Raw genomic sequence first — 21407 nt, 5'->3', positions numbered from 1 at the left:
CAGAGGGCAGTGCGAGCACTCACTTTACCGTGTCTCAATCTACAGAGTCATGTCTTGTGTAACAAATAAAATAAATCAACCAGTAATGTACCATGGCGTATTGAAATTGTTTTCGGCGGGATATGCTTGAGGAAAAAATAAATACTAAGCAGTATCAAGGAGTTCGGTGCCCTCAGGTAGATTTTTTTAGGAACTAGTCTTTATTTAATAAAGTAGAAATTGCCGTCTCATGCATTTTCGCCAGAAAACTATGAAGTCATGTTTTAGAAGTATTGTAGGTTGAATGCTCCAACATTATTGCTCAAAACGTGTTTTTAGTTATTAAAACGTATGCCTTTAAAAACCATCCCCTTAAAGTAGTGTCTCTCTATAGTTAAATGTCGATAATATTTATTAACAACAGAAAGGAGTTGAAACGCGTTACGTAGAAACTTATTCGTACGCATCCATTACAATAGTGAGGGTGAATCATTTCTAAACGTTTTCTGTAAATAAAATATTTATAAAAACATCATTTAATATAAATATACAAATATATAAAACAAAATCAGTATCTTGAGTGTTACAGCGATGACTTTTCTTCTTCGAAGTTGACATTTTCCGGACGCTTCTCCGCCAAAGTGCCTCTTCCAGTTCCTAAAAATTGAAATAGTTCCACAAGATCTTTTTAAAATAAGCAATTTTATACTAAAAACTACATAATTAATAAATTTTAGATGCTCACCATAAAAGTTTCATGCCTATATTTATGTCATTCTGATTAAGAATTCAAGACTAACAGCTCCTAGATTCTCGCGACTCCAGAATTACATTTGTTAATATCAAATGAGAATCCAAGAAAAGCGCCTCCTAGACTATAACAAACAAACTAAGACTAATACTGTTTATATTCCAGCTAATTAATAGTCTAAGAGCCAAGATACAATTTGCACTATATCAGTAAAGGCGATAAAAGCAATAAAGGATTTTTTCTAAGAAAGAAATCAATCTTCAGTCATTCTATTTTTGGTGGAGGTCGAAACGGGAGATATCGAAAGGGTTAAAATATGAAATTAATTTGTTTAGATCATAACATATTTTAAAACTGTGTGACTTAAAACCGGCCTTCAGACACATAAGTAGCCTAATACTGTTCAATTCAGTTCAATTGTTATTCTTTCAAATATGTACAGAACTTTGAACACATCAGCATAATATGTATAACATAATATAATGCAACAAACATGAATATTATTCTTTCTTAATAACTAAACTTACACATTGTACCAGTTTGTAATACAAAAAATTAATAAAGCAATCACAATAATTCATCAATCTAGTAGGTAGGCACACTTTCCGTTGATATGTCACAGATGTGTGGTGGCAACCAGTTATGGATTGTCCCACTGGTGGAGTGTTTGCTAACCGACAAAATGTCTCGCAAGGACGTAGCCTTGCTGGGGATCCAAGGGATTCGGACCTCCGCAAAATTATGAAACTAAATGAAAGTCCATTACGTGATTTTAATACAGTAGTAGTAAACAACGTGCAGGTTTCCGTAATGAGGCGATGTAATGATAAACCAATTGATTGTTTTTTCATCATACGTGGAAAACAATATGTAAATATTATAAATAATTAAATAGTGATTCAGCTTTGCCACAACTAACTGTTGAAGGCGTATGAGCACCATGCACTTCATCGCCCTCCACTCAGGCCGAGTATCCGGGAAATACATAAATAGTGTAAGTGATGATATTGGTAAAATTTTCGTGTGCCTGTTTTCTACTCATCGTAGTGTTTATTTTTCTAGTAAACAGCTGCAAGAGCTATGCTGAAAATTTATATTTGCAGTAGATGAACCAAATCATACCTCTGTATTCCCCACTAGATTAGATTAGTTCTCTAAAAGAAGCAGTTACGATTCCAAAGAAACCAGTTGAACGGTTTACCTGTTTAGCTTACTCTAAATCGGCCGATGGCTGTAAGCTATATTGTGGTTAATTTTGTACTGAGGCAGTTGGGAATGGGTCCCATGAACACATTGGCTCTCTATTGTCATCATATTTTATCAAATGGAAGGATCAGTTGGGAAAGTTTAATAAGCATGTTCCAACAAATTATCCAAAAGTTTTCTGCCGCTGCTGAGCATTTTTTAAGGTGAGAAATGTGCAAACTTATAGCTTTAATTTTTAGATAGATATTGAAAAAAAAAAACCAGTTGAAAAACCCAGAAATTCTCTTAAGCCTATAATTGGAATTATTTTTCTTGGGGAGAAGGAGTTGCCTTCGAGATGCGATGAGCATAATCCTTATGAATATGGTCCGATTGTATTAACCTAAAGTCTAAAGAAGGGTAATTCATTGCTCTTTTAAAGTTTAGAGCTAATGCAGGGGACGAAAAACTAATAAAGCATTTATTCAACAGTTCTAAAAATGCTGGACTAAAACTACATTAGTCCTATTATTCTAAATAAAAATTTAGACATTTTGCCAGCATAATCCAGGAAACTGGTGTTAGAAATTCCAATAATGTTGCAGCATTTACTTTAATATCAGACGAAACGCTGGATGTGTCAGACATTAAACAAATTACTTTATGCGTTCACTTCATTCGTTCAGAAAACAATAAATTGCTTACTTCATCATAAGATCTCACCCGGTCTCCGTAGCCTCGCATCATCAGGATCATAATACGCTCTAAGGAACACAATGAGGAATAAGCAGTTGGCTGCACTTGCCGTACTCTCGGTCTACTTTGGGATATTATCAGTGTCACCAGAGCAAGTACTAGATACCATGGCTCAGAAGTGAAGAAAACTTTTACTTTTTTAAAATTTCCTTTACACATTATCATTTATCAATATGCATTTTTATTCTATGTACTGTGTTTTACATACAATAAAAGCAGATTTTTTGTAATACATTAATACACAAGTCTAATCAGTTTCAATTATATTTATCGTTTACATATGTGCCAGAAAGGCGCTTCCACCAACAAGAAGATCAAGATCGCCATCAAGTTCGCGAGTAGCAAGTCGGACAAATACACAGTGAACTGCTGGGCTGCTGTATTATGCTAGTGACTGTTACCTGTGTTGGGATTATATAGCCAGTTGCCGATGTGCCAGAAAGGCGCTTCCACCAACAAGAAGATCAAGACCACCGTGAAGTTTGCGAGTAGCAAGTCTGACAAATACACAGTGAACTGCTGGGCTGCTGTATTATGCTAGTGACTGTTACCTGTGTTGGGGTTATATAGCCAGTTGCCGATGTGCCAGAAAGGCGCTTCCACCAACAAGAAGATCAAGACCATCGTGAAGTTCGCGAGTAGCAAGTGTGACAAATATCACTGCTACAGTGAACTGCTGGGCTGCTGTATTATGCTAGTGACTGTTACCTGTGTTGGGGTTATATAGCCAGTTGCCGATGTGCCAGAAAGGCGCTTCCACCAATAAGAAGATCAAGACCACCATCAAGTTCGCGAGTAGCAAGTCTGACAAATACACAGTGAACTGCTGGGCTGTATTATGCTAGTGACTGTTACCTGTGTTGGGGTTATATAACCAGTTGCCGATGTGCCAGAAAGGCGCTTCCACCAACAAGAAGATCAAGACCGCCATGAAGTTCGCGAGTAGCAAGTCGGACAAATACCCAGTGAACTGTGAACATGTGCAAAACATTATTCGTCATTGTCATTTTAACACCATAGTTCTCAAGTTAAAATTAGCTTAATTAATAGGCTTAGTAACATCAAAGTCTTCCGGTTCGTAACCACGTTCAACACACAAGTCATAACTGGTCCGTGGTTTGTCAAGTTTCCGCCAATCACGAGAGAGCTCCACCCCTTAACCTCGCCTGTACAGACGAGTGCTTATTATCGGCACTTACGGTTTCATATTTGAACGGTTTGACTGAAGTGAGGACGAAATATTTAGAGAAGATTGCGTAAGCAATGTTTCCACGCGTGTGAAATGGAAGATTTTTATGTTGAGTGACATGAGAAAGTCATATAACAAGTACAAATAGTTTTTTGAAACCATGAGATATGTAAAAAAAATTGTAAAAATATTAACATCTCAAATTATAACTTTCTGCCAATATAGACTGCTGACAGAATAGCAGTGTTCATTTCTTGGCAGTATAAAGTATGTGACAATACCGTAAGTAGTAACCGTCGCGATGATTTATCTGAATGGATACATGCTAAATATTGGGTTAACAATATAATATGTAAATACATTCCGAAAATATTCATTTACGTAATAATATTTAAAAAGAATTGTGGGAGGCAAAAGATAAAAGTGATTATTAATAAGCTACAGTGCAATAACATATTAGGAACTACTGCCGGCGCAAACATCATGTAGGGTTGAAGCTGCGGCCTATGTGAAGTTCGCACGAGTTGCCGCGCTGCGCCCTATTACCATTCCTTGATGATGAGAGAAACTTAAAACATAACTGTAAACACGAACAAACTCAGAATAACACGTAAAGTGTACTGACCAGGGTATGCATGTCGAAGGCTAGGGGCTGCCTCAGGCTCGCGAGGTCTGCAGCTTGGAGCCCCATGTGACTCAGATACACGCCGTACGAGAGTGTAGCTAGTGGCTGGAACCCTCGCCAACTCAGGAAGTCCCTCACAAACCCTGCAATACAAACCGATTACTCTCACGATAATCCTCAGCTTCATACTCGCCATCGAACATTCAAAGTGCAGGCGTCCCAGTCACTGCTTCTAATTTGGGCTGCAGCACTAGTTTATCAATGTTTCCTCACACAATCACCATACTAAACCTTCTGTTATGTTACGCATGTACGGAAAGTAAGTATAAATCTTGTAGTTTTGTACTCCAGTATACAAAAAAGGGACTATGAGACAGGAACGCTCTATGAGTTTTCTACATTAAGTGCCAGTACTGGGGTTCCTTTTGTTGACCTCATGGAGGGACTAGAATATTGCTATGTTGTATAGCAATGTCACACACATACAATGACTTACTTAGCTCCTGAGACCCGGATACTCACCTCCTCTACCGCAGACACACAGCAGTATAACCCCGGAGGCCCCGAGGGAGAAGAGGTTCCTGTGTAGAGCGATGTGGAGATTGTCCACGACAGGTATGTACCGGTACTGTAGGGACTGGAAAGGTGCTACACTGTACACCGAGGTCACATATGTATGTTTAGCTCCTGAGACCCGGATACTCACCTCCTCTACCGCAGACACACAGCAGTATAACCCCGGAGGCCCCGAGGGAGAAGAGATTCCTGTGTAGAGCGATGTGGAGATTGTCCACGACAGGTATGTACCGGTACTGTAGGGACTGGAAAGGTGCTACACTGTACACCGAGGTCACATATGTATGTTTAGCTCCTGAGACCCGGATACTCACCTCCTCTACCGCAGACACACAGCAGTATAACCCCGGAGGCCCCGAGGGAGAAGAGGTTCCTGTGTAGAGCGATGTGGAGACTGTACACGACAAGACTGTACCGGTACTGTAGGGACTGGAAAGGTGCTACACTGTACACCGAGGTCACATATGTATGTTTAGCTCCTGAGACCCGGATACTCACCTCCTCTACCGCAGACACACAGCAGTATAACCCCGGAGGCCCCGAGGGAGAAGAGGTTCCTGTGTAGAGCGATGTGGAGACTGTACACGACAAGACTGTACCGGTACTGTAGGGACTGGAAAGGTGCTACACTGTACACCGAGGTCACATATGTATGTTTAGCTCCTGAGACCCGGATACTCACCTCCTCTACCGCAGACACACAGCAGTATAACCCCGGAGGCCCCGGGGGAGAAGAGGTTCCTGTGTAGAGCGATGTGGAGACTGTACACGACAGGACTGTACCGGTCTGTAGGGACTGGAAAGGTGCTACACTGTACACCGAGGTCACATATGTATGTTTAGCTCCTGAGACCCGGATACTCACCTCCTCTACCGCAGACACACAGCAGTATAACCCCGGAGGCCCCGGGGGAGAAGAGGTTCCTGTGTAGAGCGATGTGGAGACTGTACACGACAGGACTGTACCGGTACTGTAGGGACTGGAAAGGTGCTACACTGTACACCGAGGTCACATATGTATGTTTAGCTCCTGAGACCCGGATACTCACCTCCTCTACCGCAGACACACAGCAGTATAACCCCGGAGGCCCCGGGGAGAAGAGGTTCCTGTGTAGAGCGATGTGGAGACTGTACACGACAGGACTGTACCGGTCTGTAGGGACTGGAAAGGTGCTACACTGTACACCGAGGTCACATATGTATGTTTAGCTCCTGAGACCCGGATACTCACCTCCTCTGCCGCAGACACACAGCAGTATAACCCCGGAGGCCCCGGGGGAGAAGAGGTTCCTGTGTAGAGCGATGTGGAGACTGTACACGACAGGACTGTACCGGTCTGTAGGGACTGGAAAGGTGCTACACTGTACACCGAGGTCACATATGTATGTTTAGCTCCTGAGACCCGGATACTCACCTCCTCTACCGCAGACACACAGCAGTATAACCCCGGAGGCCCCGGGGGAGAAGAGGTTCCTGTGTAGAGCGATGTGGAGACTGTACACGACAGGACTGTACCGGTACTGTAGGGACTGGAAAGGTGCTACACTGTACACCGAGGTCACATATGTATGTTTAGCTCCTGAGACCCGGATACTCACCTCCTCTACCGCAGACACACAGCAGTATAACCCCGGAGGCCCCGGGAGAGAAGAGGTTCCTGTGTAGAGCGATGTGGAGACTGTACACGACAGGACTGTACCGGTCTGTAGGGACTGGAAAGGTGCTACACTGTACACCGAGGTCACATATGTATGTTTAGCTCCTGAGACCCGGATACTCACCTCCTCTACCGCAGACACACAGCAGTATAACCCCGGAGGCCCCGGGGGAGAAGAGGTTCCTGTGTAGAGCGATGTGGAGACTGTACACGACAGGACTGTACCGGTCTGTAGGGACTGGAAAGGTGCTACACTGTACACCGAGGTCACATATGTATGTTTAGCTCCTGAGACCCGGATACTCACCTCCTCTACCGCAGACACACAGCAGTATAACCCCGGAGGCCCCGAGGGAGAAGAGGTTCCTGTGTAGTGCGATGTGGAGACTATCCACGACAGGTCTGTACCGGTACTGTAGGGACTGGAAAGGTGCTACACTGTACACCGAGGTCACATATGTATGTTTAGCTCCTGAGACCCGGATACTCACCTCCTCTACCGCAGACACACAGCAGTATAACCCCGGAGGCCCCGGGGGAGAAGAGGTTCCTGTGTAGAGCGATGTGGAGACTGTACACGACAGGACTGTACCGGTCTGTAGGGACTGGAAAGGTGCTACACTGTACACCGAGGTCACATATGTATGTTTAGCTCCTGAGACCCGGATACTCACCTCCTCTACCGCAGACACACAGCAGTATAACCCCGGAGGCCCCGAGGGAGAAGAGGTTCCTGTGTAGTGCGATGTGGAGACTATCCACGACAGGTCTGTACCGGTACTGTAGGGACTGGAAAGGTGCTACACTGTACACCGAGGTCACATATGTATGTTTAGCTCCTGAGACCCGGATACTCACCTCCTCTACCGCAGACACACAGCAGTATAACCCCGGAGGCCCCGAGGGAGAAGAGGTTCCTGTGTAGTGCGATGTGGAGACTATCCACGACAGGTATGTACCGGTACTGTAGGGACTGGAAAGGTGCTACACTGTACACCGAGGTCAAATATGTATGTTTAGCTCCTGAGACCCGGATACTCACCTCCTCTACCGCAGACACACAGCAGTATAACCCCGGAGGCCCCGAGGGAGAAGAGGTTCCTGTGTAGTGCGATGTGGAGACTATCCACGACAGGTATGTACCGGTACTGTAGGGACTGGAAAGGTGCTACACTGTACACCGAGGTCATATATGTATGTTTAGCTCCTGAGACCCGGATACTCACCTCCTCTACCGCAGACACACAGCAGTATAACCCCGGAGGCCCCGAGGGAGAAGAGGTTCCTGTGTAGTGCGATGTGGAGACTATCCACGACAGGTCTGTACCGGTACTGTAGGGACTGGAAAGGTGCTACACTGTACACCGAGGTTACACACATACCAACAGCCACAAACCATAGAAGTGTCGCTGTGAGCTGGAACAATTGTAAATTATTGCTTAAATACGGGGATAACATTTTACAATTTATATATTTATTTATTTATTACAATTAACGGCAATTCACCCTTTTTTACAATATTTGGTTTCTTGATGACTACCTCTTTACATCAATAAATTTAACAAAATTACATCCACGTCATAACTATAAATTAATCAGATCAACAAAACAGCTAAAACAATAACAAATTAACAGTAAACAACAAGAGCAACAATGATCAATTAAGTATATAATATTCTTAAGGGAAAGCGTAAGTAGACTATGTATAAATGTAACAATAATAGAAGTAACAAAAATAATTGTATTATAATTTAATTATAATTTTATATATAATTTATGCACATTTCATGCAAAATGTAAATAAAAATGCAAAAACAGACTAGCAAACAACGGTGTCATACAGTTATTGCGGAAAAAAATGTTTTTATTACACATTTCACTGACTTTGCTGTTTCTCCAAACGGCTACTGACATCATGTAGCCGACTTAGTAAGGTCTTTTTATCTTGATTTATTAATCAAACTCCCCACAAAATAACACTAATGACACAATCGGCTATAGATCATATCATTTCCAACCTTCCTAATATCGCAGTTCTGTGGTTAATACAGCGATTTCAGATCGCATTTGTCAAAAAGCTTTAATCAGTGGGGAAAATTTCAAGCGGAAGTCCAAAATTCCAAAAAAAAAATTGGAGAAAATTAAAATTGGAGGAAATTGATTGTGGATGATGAGACTGAGATGGCAAATGAATTTAACAAGTTTGTAACCTGTGAAAGAGACCTCGCTCATCAGCACATCAAGTAAACCCCATGTAAAGTCAAAGTCCAGTAATCTTAATGTTCCCGACACCCGTCGTTAAGGAAGAGGTGGATAGAATCATTTAGCAACTTCCATTAAAATTTGCAATGATTTTAATGTAATATCAATGTTGTTTATTAAGCAATACTCCAAGCATATTGTAAACTTTGACTGCATTACTTAATCTGTCATTTCGCACATGGGGTTTCTCCTCACTCCTAAATATAGCAAAACTTATTCAAATTTTTAAAAGCAAACTACAACCCAACACTTATCAATAATTATCGGCCTGTTTCGATTTTGCCAGTATAGACTATTTAAAAAAAAAATTTATCCGATTGCTTCAGTTTGTTAATAAATACAATGAGCTCTCAAAGAAACAATTTGAATTTATAATAAAGGTTAAATCGACGTTAGACGTATTTGTGATTCTATTCGAGATAATTTTAGATGGCTTAGAAGGTCTAAATCACAATTAGTGTGTTTCTCTATTTATCTAAAGTATTAGATTGTGTTGATCATCCTACGCTGCTTGACAAACTGGGGTCTCAAGGCATCCGAGACATTCCTCTCTTGTGGCATAGTTCATTTTTAAGTCACAGATCTCAAATTGTCTAGGTTTCAAACCATGTTTCTAATTCAATGAAAATGTGTTATGGAATCCCCTAAGGATCCATTATCTATACTACTCTCTTCATGCTCTATGTCAATGACATAGAATCATCACTACCACAAGGCAGAATCGTGCAGTATGCTGATACTTCAACTCTGTTTTAATGAAACTACAAAATTAGTTTTATAACAAGAAGCCTTTATTGCGGTAAAAAGTTGCGTCCAGCATTTTCAAAGCCTCAATCTAAACACAAAGTCTTAAAAACCCGATGTTCTAATTTTTTCTTTGCGCTCGACAAACTGCGAATATGGACCTGTCATCATGTTGGACGATGCCATAGTAGAAGTAGTCTGTTCCTCTAAATTCTTTGAAATTGATCTACATCAAGGTTTTACATGGAATGTTTATATCGATAACGTTTCCTCCACATTAGCCTTATGCATTTATGTTCCGAGGTCTCTAGCTAAATACTGCCCTATTTAGGTTATGATGAAGGATAATTATGGCTTGATTTATCCACATCTCGTGTGCGGGCGCATGTACAAGAATCCAATTTTTGATAGCATTAAAACTTCATAAATGAGCCATACGCATCATTTCAAATCTAAAATTAATGGAGTCGTATAGACTAGTCTTCAAAAGATTGCAATTGTTGACTCTGCCAAGTCTCTATATTTTAGACACAACATATCATTGTGTGTTTAAATATACCTTGACCATCGGACGAGATGTTCACTCGTACTAGACAAGAGGCAGAGAAAACTACCGAACTGGAAAACACAGGACAGTAGTTCATGCACGTTTGTCCTCAAAGGCAGGGGTTCATCTTGACAACAGTTGTCCAAAAAAATTTAATACTTGTCTACGGCTCGAAGCATTTAAATTCGTTGCAAACGCCGTTTAGTTTCGAACGTGTTTTATAGCGAGAGCGAGTTTATGGCGTATAACTCGAAGACTTTTTCCAGATTTGAGGTGTAAAAACTACATGAGAGTTCGATACAGCACTTGTGTCAAAGTTATTAGCTACTTGACGTTTGTGATACACGACGTTTTATGTTATGACGTTTTTGTCTCCGCAATAAACACTTGACTATTAACTATGATTTTACTCATTAGACCAATGTAAACATTTTCACCTACGCTTATCCAAATCCTATGGAGTATCATGTACCATCATTCACCTGAAAGTTGCGTGTATAGTAATGAACCTTGAAGCAAAACTTCATTAGTGTATCTTAGTTCTTTCTCAATATATCGTCCGGACAGACTGACATACAGACTAAAATAAAAGCTCAGCAAATAAAATGTGGCTACAACTACGGACTGATTTCACACTGTTACAGTTTTTATAAATTTACAACACAATCCAGTACAGAGAGTTACTGGTGACAATTGGTTAAAGTTTGAATACAAGATCTGTACCTTGCTCATTGTCCACTTGAATGATCCTTGCCGAACCCTATGAAGGGTGTAACCCATTTACAACACAATCCAGTACAGAGAGTTACTGGTGACAATTGGTTAAAGTTTGAATACAAGATCTGTACCTTGCTCATTGTCCACTTGAATGATCCTTGCCGAACCCTATGAAGGGTGTAACCCATTTACAACACAATCCAGTACAGAGAGTTACTGGTGACAATTGGTTAAAGTTTGAATACAAGATCTGTACCTTGCTCATTGTCCACTTGAATGACCCTTGCCGAACCCTATGAAGGGTGTAACCCATTTACAACACAATCCAGTACAGAGAGTTACTGGTGACAATTGGTTAAAGTTTGAATACAAGATCTGTACCTTGCTCATTGTCCACTTGAATGACCCTTGCCGAACCCTATGAAGGGTGTAACCCATTTACAACACAATCCAGTACAGAGTGTTACTGGTGACAATTGGTTAAAGTTTGAATACAAGATCTGTACCTTGCTCATTGTCCACTTGAATGACTCTTGCCGAACCCTATGAAGGATGTAACCCATTTACAACACAATCCAGTACAGAGAGTTACTGGTGACAATTGGTTAAAGTTTGAATACAAGATCTGTACCTTGCTCATTGTCCACTTGAATGATCCTTGCCGAACCCTATGAAGGATGTAACCCATTTACAACACAATCTAGTACAGAGAGTTACTGGTGACAATTGGTTAAAGTTTGAATACAAGATCTGTACCTTGCTCATTGTCCACTTGAATGATCCTTGCCGAACCCTATGAAGGATGTAACCCATTTACAACACAATCCAGTACAGAGAGTTACTGGTGACAATTGGTTAAAGTTTGAATACAAGATCTGTACCTTGCTCATTGTCCACTTGAATGATCCTTGCCGAACCCTATGAAGGATGTAACCCATTTACAACACAATCCAGTACAGAGAGTTACTGGTGACAATTGGTTAAAGTTTGAATACAAGATGTGTACCTTGCTCATTGTCCACTTGAATGATCCTTGCCGAACCCTATGAAGGATGTAACCCAAGGCTATGCCTGTCAGCCAAGATGCCGCTCTTACATGGGTCTTCACGTATTCCAACCCATGGTTTTGCTCAGTCTTCTTCTCCCTGGAACAAAAACCCATTTAAATGATATTTATTGTTAGCTTTTTATTTCTTTAACTATTTCTGAAAACTATTTATCAAAAGCCATGCAATGAATTTACTGCTCATCTAAACATCCACAGTTTAAACCTCGTTTGGAAAGGTATTTTATTATTTAGTGATGCAATGTTCCATAGATAGACTTACGAATCCAGTCTTCATCAAAATTTTTAATGATAATCTTCTACTATCTTCCAAATAATATTTAATGTTATATCAATATTGTAATTATTAAATTAAACCAATGTCAGATCAGGGACGAGTACATCTGACCACTTTATAAAAACAGTTCCCATGAGTAATAATTTTGTAATAATTCACTCTGTTTTAATTATTTGTTCAGCAATATCAGCCATACTGTTAATTAATAACACAATAACTGTCTAGGGACATGAAGTACTGCCATCCTGTAGTGGACGCAACCGTTTGTCGGACGTATTAGCTATTACATACAATGTGATTGAAGGCGCACAGTTTCTACGTATTTATATTTTATTTTATTTCTGAAATATAAATATTAAATAGTTGATTATTTGAAATATAAAATGGATGAGTAATAAAATGGAAAGGTTAAAATATTTCATTATTGGAAAACCAGAAGAGGTATGAAATTATTTAAACAAGGAAATATATCTAAAGTTTTAATTCATTTACTACAATTTTTAAATGCGCACTTTTATATTCTTCAATTTAAACAACTTTTCGTGAATTTCACCATAAATAGTTAAGTATTACCCTGCAAATATTTAATGCAATTCTCAAACTGAGATAAAGTTTGTCATAACACGAAAAAGTGTACATGCATAAGTATGTAAATACACAGCACATAGAAAAACATCTATTCATAATACTGAATTTTCTTTTTACTTTAATAATGAAACACGTATTAGATACTCGTATTAGCACGCGTTTAAATTAAACACAGAACATAAAATATGAGCACGGACAGCCGACATTAGATTATCACAGATACGATGCTGCATGGATGTTAATAGTGAGTGGAAGTTCATGACGTCATCGGTAAATCAGTCGGTAACGATGGTAGTTATAATGAGTTCTTTGTATTCACTAGTAGCGTGTATTATTGTCAACGTCCATAGTTAACAGAATTGTTCTCTAGTAATTAGTTGTTATGAGTAACATACACTTTAAATAATTAAGTCTTGTACATTTAATTATAATAATTTTACATTTTCTTGCGCCTCTACGTCCACTCAGGATAATTATATGAAATGTTATAACAGAACCCGTAAGATCTCATGTGCATATTTTTATCTTCTAATGGGTAAACACGAGCACATGTAAACAAACGTGTAATTTAGCTTGATGCATCATGAAATATTTTAGCATATTTACTTTAATGCATTTTGTGAAGCTGAGCAGAAACTACTCCGGTAAATTGTACGAATTCATTTGCCACTGTAAATATTCCAGTGCGCTCCCATATTCCCTCAACTGTGTTTGCGCGATTCTAAATTTAGCTTTCTATAAATATAAAATAATAAATTTTTACGGTCCCATTACCATTATTGTATTACCTTTTCTGGTAATTTTATATACTTAACGTTAAAATAGAACACTTATTTTTATTCTGAGTAAATTACAATATAAAAACCACATGTGATTGTAATAGCAATAAACTTTTAAACAGCTGGTAACATGTCCCTCTCTAATATTGTTGTAGTACCTTACACTTGATTACCTGGTCAGTATGTCTTCTCTATAACTGCCCATCATCAGTTCTGACTCTTCTAATCGTCTTATGTTCTCTCACTTGGACTCCAAACATTAGAACTCTCCGGATTCAAACTGTAATATCTTTGTAATTACGAGTTCTGTTTAACTCTGGTTTCAGTAAAGAAAGATTTGTTCTCACTCTTCTTCTAAACTTTACGTGATACGATGAAGTTCCAGTCGCGTTCTGAGTTTGTCGAAGATACAAGAGAAATCTACGTATTTTAAATTGTAAAGTTCCCTTCTTTCTTGCAATAGCGAGTATGCTCTTCTTCAAAGTCTGGAATCTTTTCACTTGTCCATTTGAGATGGGATGGTAGGTTGCTGTTTTCTGCCATAAGCACTTACAAAATCCTTAAATTCATGAGAAGCGAATTGTGAGGCAAATCATCCGAAACTAACACATCGGGAAAATCGAATATAAAAAAATAATTTCTTAAGTTCAATCACTGTCCAAGTGATTGTTTCTATACGGGAAGGCATCCACAACTATCAGATATTGTTGCTCACCAGTAGGACCTGCATAGTCAATGTGTGTTCTTTCCCAAGTGCTAGAGGACTGTTCCCACGGATGAACATTACGTGGTGGCACATTCTTAGTTTCCACACATTGCCGACAAGAAGGTACCATATCCTCAATATCCTTCTCCATATTTCCATTAACAATAACCCCACGATAATGCCTTCATCTTTGGCCAGTATGCGATATAACCAGTTCATGAGGGACATAGTTAACAAAACAGTTTGGGATCATTACTTTCCAACCTTTGAGTAGACACCCATACTGAATGTTTAACTCGTTATCATGGTACCATGTGTTTAAACAGAATACATTTTACGCGTTGTAGTACTTCCAATATTAGATTTAGGTTAACATCTCTCCTTGTTTCTTCAGCAATTACCTTATTATTTAGATTCAGAGTTTAAAAGTTTAAATAATGAGTGAGTGTCGATCAAATGTGTTGAGGTGTTCCTGTTGAGGGTTTCCAGTGAAGACGAGGGGGCAGGTGATGATTTTTACCTGCTTCAAGTTGTTCTCACCGTTCTTGCTCCATATCTAAGTACTTCCCTTCCGTAGCAACATCTTCAAGGGACGTATTATTGCTGCTAAATTCATACTTAAAATAAAACACTTCTATAATAATATATGTACATAAATATTTAACCCTCCGAGTGGTGAAAGACGCTGCAGCGTCTATTAAATCTCGTTCGCGAGTGGCAAAGACGCTCTAGCGTCTATTAACGCAAGCCTCTCTTGTTCCGGTATTTCCGATGTTATGCCGCGACTTAAACGCTATATATTAGGTATGGTTAGAAAGACCAGATTCTAAACTTTAATTTGATATAGTATTTAGATATGCTGGTACTCATTGAACTCTTACAAACGGTTCATCCACCTAGTGTACTACCTCCTGGACCAAGTGTAGGTCTTCTTCACGGGATTGCTTATTTACCAGACATTGTGCAGTGTGTGTACACACCAAAAAATGGGGTAAAAGTCACTTCTGGTGCCCAACTTGTAATTTTGGGGTTCATAGGGAGTGTTTCCCTTACCTGCAACATTATTGGAGGCCTCTCAAACCAGGAAGAATGATGAGGAATGAGGTTGGCTCTGATACTGACTAAAATGCAGTAAAAAACGTGTACATAAAAGTTTCGATCAGCAAATAGTGCGTTGTTTTTAGGAATAATACATATAACGGATACATATTTTTGTTCAGAATTAAATTTTAAACAAAATGGCTATTTTGGATTTGTGTTAAAAAATTCAGTTTAGGAACATTTACTCAGCCTAATATAAAACAAAAAAATTTGAATTTTTATTTTTGGAATTCAACCCAATGGTTTTTTACACCAATCCAAGGTAAGTGTTTCATATTATTACCATTCTACTCTGTGTGTTATGAAGTTTAAATCGATGTATGATATGTCATACTTATATAATATACAGGATTTTATATAAATTTTCTTTTGCGAACGAACATACAAAATCAGTAAAAATGTCCCGCCACTTGGAGAAAAAAGTACCGCCACTCGGAGGTAATAAATTTGACATATTTATGGTTAGTTTTATTTTGAATAAATTAAAACTTAATACAATACAACATGTGATTATAATAGTAATAAAATTTTAAAAGAAATGTTAACAGGTACTCATACTTTAGCATCATATTACATTTGGACTTTATATTATTTGGACGCCAAACAAATATATAAAACTATAATTAGTCTTAGTAGAGTTGCAAAAGATAGACGTAGAATATTTAATGCGATTCTTCACCAAAGGGCGATATATTGTCGCTTGTATGGAAGCGGAGAGTCTGGCTATAACTGATACGTTCAGACTTCTTACACATAGACAAAGGCTCAGGCAGATTACGGATTCTGTTTGTGTTGCGATTGGTAGAACTGGGGAATATTGGTGTTCACTTCTGGGACCGTCCTACGTAATAAATTGTGTAAGTAGGAAAAACCATCAGACACTTCATAAGTTACCAAAATATGCAATACCTTAACACTTAATTTATTTTGTGTTTAAGTATGGGAGATTCAGTATAGTTATGATGAAATAAATCAAAATGCGCCGAAGCGCATAGCATAGTGGTGGTACTCTCCATGCCTTAGTAGTCAGTCTATTGGTACGGGCCATACAGTGTACTCAGTACAAGAGTGAGAGCTTCGTTCTCTCTTCCCATACTCTCATCCCAGCCAGTGTAGGAGACTGAACTCTACTCCTATACCTTGTGGTGTTTAGATTCTTAAAGATTTCAGGTTACACTTTAAGCATACGTACTGTCGAATTGCCCCACATATAATTGAATTGAATCGTTGCTTTACAACATTTTACTCAGTATAAACATTATTTCTGAATTTATTACAATTTTATAGTTCAATTTTTAGGAGTGATTAAACTTTTTTTAATTGGAATAACAGCTTAATTTTAATTTTTAAAGTGTTTTATTTCGTTTTTATTTAAAAGTATTTCTAAATTTTTAGTTTTTGTAAATAAAAAAGAATATTATTTAATTTTATCCTTCCCTGAGGAAGGTTTCTAAACCTAAAGCCTTAAAATAAACTTAAAATTTCGTAAATTTTAATAATATATTAGTGTAATACTCATTGAATACCAAGTCTTCTTAGATTGTAATAATTTAAACTTAGTGATCCTGGTTGTTCAGGAGCTCGTTATTAACAACTAATTAATTATAGAGCTATGAGGTGGTGACTGAATTTAAATTAGTAAATTACTTGTACTTTGTAATAATTTAAACTTAGTGATCCGGGTTGTTCAGGAGCTCGTTATTAAAAACTAATTAATTATAGAGCTATGAGGTGGTGACTGAATTTAAATTAGTAAATTACTCGTACTTTGTAATAATTTAAACTTAGTGATCCTGGTTGTTCAGGAGCTCGTTATTAACAACTAATTAATTATAGAGCTATGAGGTGGTGACTGAATTTAAATTAGTAAATTACTCGTACTTTGTCATTCTTAAATGTGTAAAAGAATAGTTCTGAACTCATGATTGTTTAAGGTACTCTATCAGAGAGATTTCTGCAAACAAAATTTAATTATTTCATCAATCCTTGGATGAATAACCTTATACGTACAAATGTATAAATAAAGTTAGGGCTGATAGGGGACATCTATCGAATTGGTAAATATGTAGGTTTACCAGAATTATATGAAATAAAACAACACAGTGGTAACTATAGTATGGGGAACCCGAGCCCTGTATTACGTACATTGTAACGGTGGACCCGGCGGGGAGTGCCTGGTAGTAAGCGTTAGCGAAGGCAGCAGCGGTGGTGGCCAGGTAGCAGCCTCCTAGCAGCACCAATCCCCTGCTAGCAGACCGAGCTAGAGGCAGCAGCAGCAGTGGGGATAGCATGTACAGCTGCATATCTGCTGATAGATACCAAGTCTGCAGAACACACTGTAACAAGGATACATAACTCTTGGTGCCAACTACATTACTTATTGTGTAAATATAGGCAACAAATTTCGTATTCAAAGTTATTATTTTTGATCATTTTTCTCAAACCTGTGTAATATCAAATCAGTTACAATTCTTAATCAATATTTTTAAAATGATGTGAGCTGTAAAATTCTTTTAATCCTAGAATATTTCAATATTGATTTCTTTGTTGAAAGAGCGGAGAATTCAACATATATGAAAAGAAAATTTTTAAATATTACGTCCTTTATGGATAAATATGTGCAAAACAGCCTGTTAACGATCAGAATTATAAAGAAAACAAGTTCATACAAGTACTGTTTTGTATACGAACGTTAATTTACAATCAGGCTCAGCGATAATACGAAGTGTCTCGCAATGTATTTATTCCTAACTAAATCCTAGTCAAGAGATGATTCCATTGTGACGACATTTCTGTACTTACTATGCGGTAAGGGTTGACGTAGTTGCTGATGTACAAGAGACCGGTCCACCAGTAGTCGAGGCAGGAGCTCATCCTGTAGCCGATCAGGCGCTTCCATAGCGGACCATCCGAGAGATAATAGAGGAGACAGGCCTCGGCCGCCATCACGGCGACTAGAGCAGGGGTTAATCTGGATACGATGTAAGCAGGTAAAGTTACAAGTAATGACGTAGTTGTTGATGTACAAGAGACCAGCCCACCAGAACTTGTATGGGCTGAATTTGACTACAGGCGTCAAAGCGCAAATAACCTTCGATAAATTTGAGCAAACTTAATTTATGTGAATATTCCGTGTCAAAACAGGAATTTATCCAAGGAATTTCGAGGAGTAGAATTCTTCTCTGGGGACATATTTTAATTATACATGAAAAATTTATGCTTTGAAGGATTTATCTTTATATTGCGGCTGTGGAAGTGTTTATTTTAACAACAGCGTTTTGTTAAAAACTTCTCATTAGCGTACTCCATGGTCCCCTGTGTGGCAGCTAAGAGTTTTTTCAATAAAATAAAGCATGAAAAGAATTGGATTGAGAACGGATCATTGAGGGACTCCATAACTTGTGCGATCTAATGATGGTTTATGATGTATGTAGTTTCTATAGTTCTTAATGGTACGTCAATGCGACGCGATGGTGATGCCGATATCCAGTTTAGGATTGGCCGCCAATTCAGTGTAGATTTTAGTATAATTTTACTATTATCACATTCCTCGTTAGTATTAACCTACAGAAAAATGGATGTTTGAAACATATACTTAAGAATATAACTCATTGTTTTAAGTGTTAAATTATATATATATATATATATATATATATATATATATTTATTTATTTATGATATATTTATATATATTATGTATATATATATATATATATATATATATATGTAATTTAAAACTTTACACATGTACATATGCTATTGGATTTGTTAAATTACCTTATCTTAAAATTTGAAAATTTCAAACTTTTTTAATGATTGTTTATAATTACTCTTAAAATATAGTACATTCCAGTTACCTGATATGTCTTTTGTAATAGAAGTGGATCAGGTTGAATTGCTTTCCTCTCTTTCGCTCTTGAAGGAAGTGGTAACAGAGGAGACACCCTGAGAGTAGGAAGAACAGCTCTACAGCCATCATCATGTTAAGGATAGGAGACATGAACCATGCAGTTGTGTACTGGAACATTGGAACACGAGTCAAGAATCATTATTGTAATTAAAGTGGAGCAGAGTGAGTTATTCACCCCCTCTCTCGCTGTTGAATAAAGTGGTAACAGAGGAGACTCCCTGAGAGTAGGAGGAACAGCTCTACAGCCATCATCATGTTAAGGATAGGAGACATGAACCATGCAGTTGTGTACTGGAACATTGGAACACGAGTCAAGAATCATTATTGTAATTAAAGTGGAGCAGAGTGAGTTATTCACCCCCTCTCTCGCTGTTGAATAAAGTGGTAACAGAGGAGACACCCTGAGAGTAGGAGGAACAGCTCTACAGCCATCATCATGTTAAGGATAGGAGACATGAACCATGCAGTTGTGTACTGGAACATTGGAACACGAGTCAAGAATCATTATTGTAATTAAAGTGGAGCAGAGTGAGTTATTCACCCCCTCTCTCGCTGTTGAATGAAGTGGTAACAAAGAAGACTCCCTGAGATCAGGAGGAAGAGAAAATTTTGGTCGGGAGAAAAGTTAGGTTCAGCATAAATTAGTAACCGACTGAGAGAAGGCCCCCGGCACTGCGGCAAAGGTGTGCTGCTTGTTCTTTTATTTATCCGCGTGGTATGTGTAGTGTTTTTTTAACTTTTATTTATTGTCATCACTAGTTTTTATTCATCACAAGGTGATTTTCTGTCTTAAATAACCATAATATGGTAATAATAATATTTCTTGTTCGTTAAAAATACTACAAACTAATTTTTACGTGATTAAAAAATATATAATGTGAATAAATTTTACATTTTTAAGAAAAAGTAATAAATAGTGACATAGCAAAGTGAATTTATTAAAAAATGTATTGATTTTTACTTTTAAGGGTAATCAAAACATAAAAATATGACAATTAACTGCAGCGTAAAAGTTGGAACTTCACTAAAACGCTTTACTGGTTGGAAATTTGTTTTTTTATAATAGGAATTGTTTTAAATAGAATGAAGCCACCAGCACATTTACCCACGAAACCGTTGAACAAAAGCAGTAGTGTAGAGGGTAGAAAGTGTCGTAGGCAGACCTGGAGGGGCTCCAATACCTTAGTCGACTTATGGCCAACGTCAGTGGCTTGCGGTCCAGCCGTGGTAGATGCTCTCAAGAGCTCAAGAGCTGAGGTGAGGCCATATACGCTGAACAAAGAAGTTTATCGTATGCAAATCGGAAGAGTGCAATGCCAAGCAGAGTCCGCTGCTCGCGGTGGTAGACGGCCACGAGGCAACACGCAATGTTGATGCAGGAGACTCGGTTTGCCAAGTGGTTCTCAGTGGTCAGGATCTGAGGGTGTCTGTCGCACTTCATCCAGGACATCCATCACGTAATACAGGCTGATCTATGTCGTTACGCGGTGTAGACTCACGCGAGCTTCAGAACTAACCGGAAGTAATGTGACAAACTGTTTCCGGGTTAGGATCCTGAAGTATATAGGAGGTTGGTAGCGGGTAGTTTACCTCTACACTACAGGCAGGCCAACTGTGTGTATAAATGCATTTTTCTGCCACTCCTCAAAATGGACGGTTCTTTGTCACGATTTCAACCGCAATACCATTTAAGCTAGTGAAAACTAGCAATTACTCGTATATCTCATAACAATAAAGTAGTCAGGCTGATCTTTCTACATGACCTTTGCGACTAAGAGAGAGACTCGCAGCTATTATCGTCTCCTTGCAGTGAACTGGGTCTATTTGATCGGACTGAGGTATTGTCATCCAAACAATCAGAACTTCACTTAGAGATGGATTCTATCAAAATTTTAATGATTTTAATGTGGTACTTTTGACATGAACTACAGTAGTAATGCTGTAACCCACTCACCTTCTCTAAATTAATCAGTGTCATGTTGGGGAACTGGA

At 38.5% G+C, this 21407-nt stretch overlaps 1 protein-coding gene across 1 annotated transcript in view; it reads right to left on the bottom strand.

Moving 5' to 3' along the window:
* Nucleotides 1-481: 481 nt before the first annotated feature.
* LOC124368395 (nose resistant to fluoxetine protein 6-like) overlaps nucleotides 482-21407 on the bottom strand; it is a 55579-nt gene continuing 34653 nt past the window's right edge. Inside the window, exons 7-14 of the mRNA XM_046825703.1 lie at nucleotides 19363-19523; nucleotides 18308-18476; nucleotides 17651-17841; nucleotides 11995-12133; nucleotides 7945-8134; nucleotides 4486-4628; nucleotides 3527-3641; nucleotides 482-636 (exon numbers count right to left, since the gene is read on the bottom strand). Of these exons, the coding sequence (XP_046681659.1) occupies nucleotides 563-636; nucleotides 3527-3641; nucleotides 4486-4628; nucleotides 7945-8134; nucleotides 11995-12133; nucleotides 17651-17841; nucleotides 18308-18476; nucleotides 19363-19523 (1182 nt within the window). The 3' untranslated portion in view covers nucleotides 482-562. The remainder of the gene's footprint in view (nucleotides 637-3526; nucleotides 3642-4485; nucleotides 4629-7944; nucleotides 8135-11994; nucleotides 12134-17650; nucleotides 17842-18307; nucleotides 18477-19362; nucleotides 19524-21407) is intronic.

The sequence above is a fragment of the Homalodisca vitripennis genome, chromosome 8, assembly GCF_021130785.1.
Source record: "Homalodisca vitripennis isolate AUS2020 chromosome 8, UT_GWSS_2.1, whole genome shotgun sequence".
Taxonomy (NCBI): domain Eukaryota; kingdom Metazoa; phylum Arthropoda; class Insecta; order Hemiptera; family Cicadellidae; genus Homalodisca; species Homalodisca vitripennis.
The sequence above is the reverse complement of the archived record's forward strand: the minus strand, read 5'-3'. Positions and strand labels throughout refer to the sequence as shown.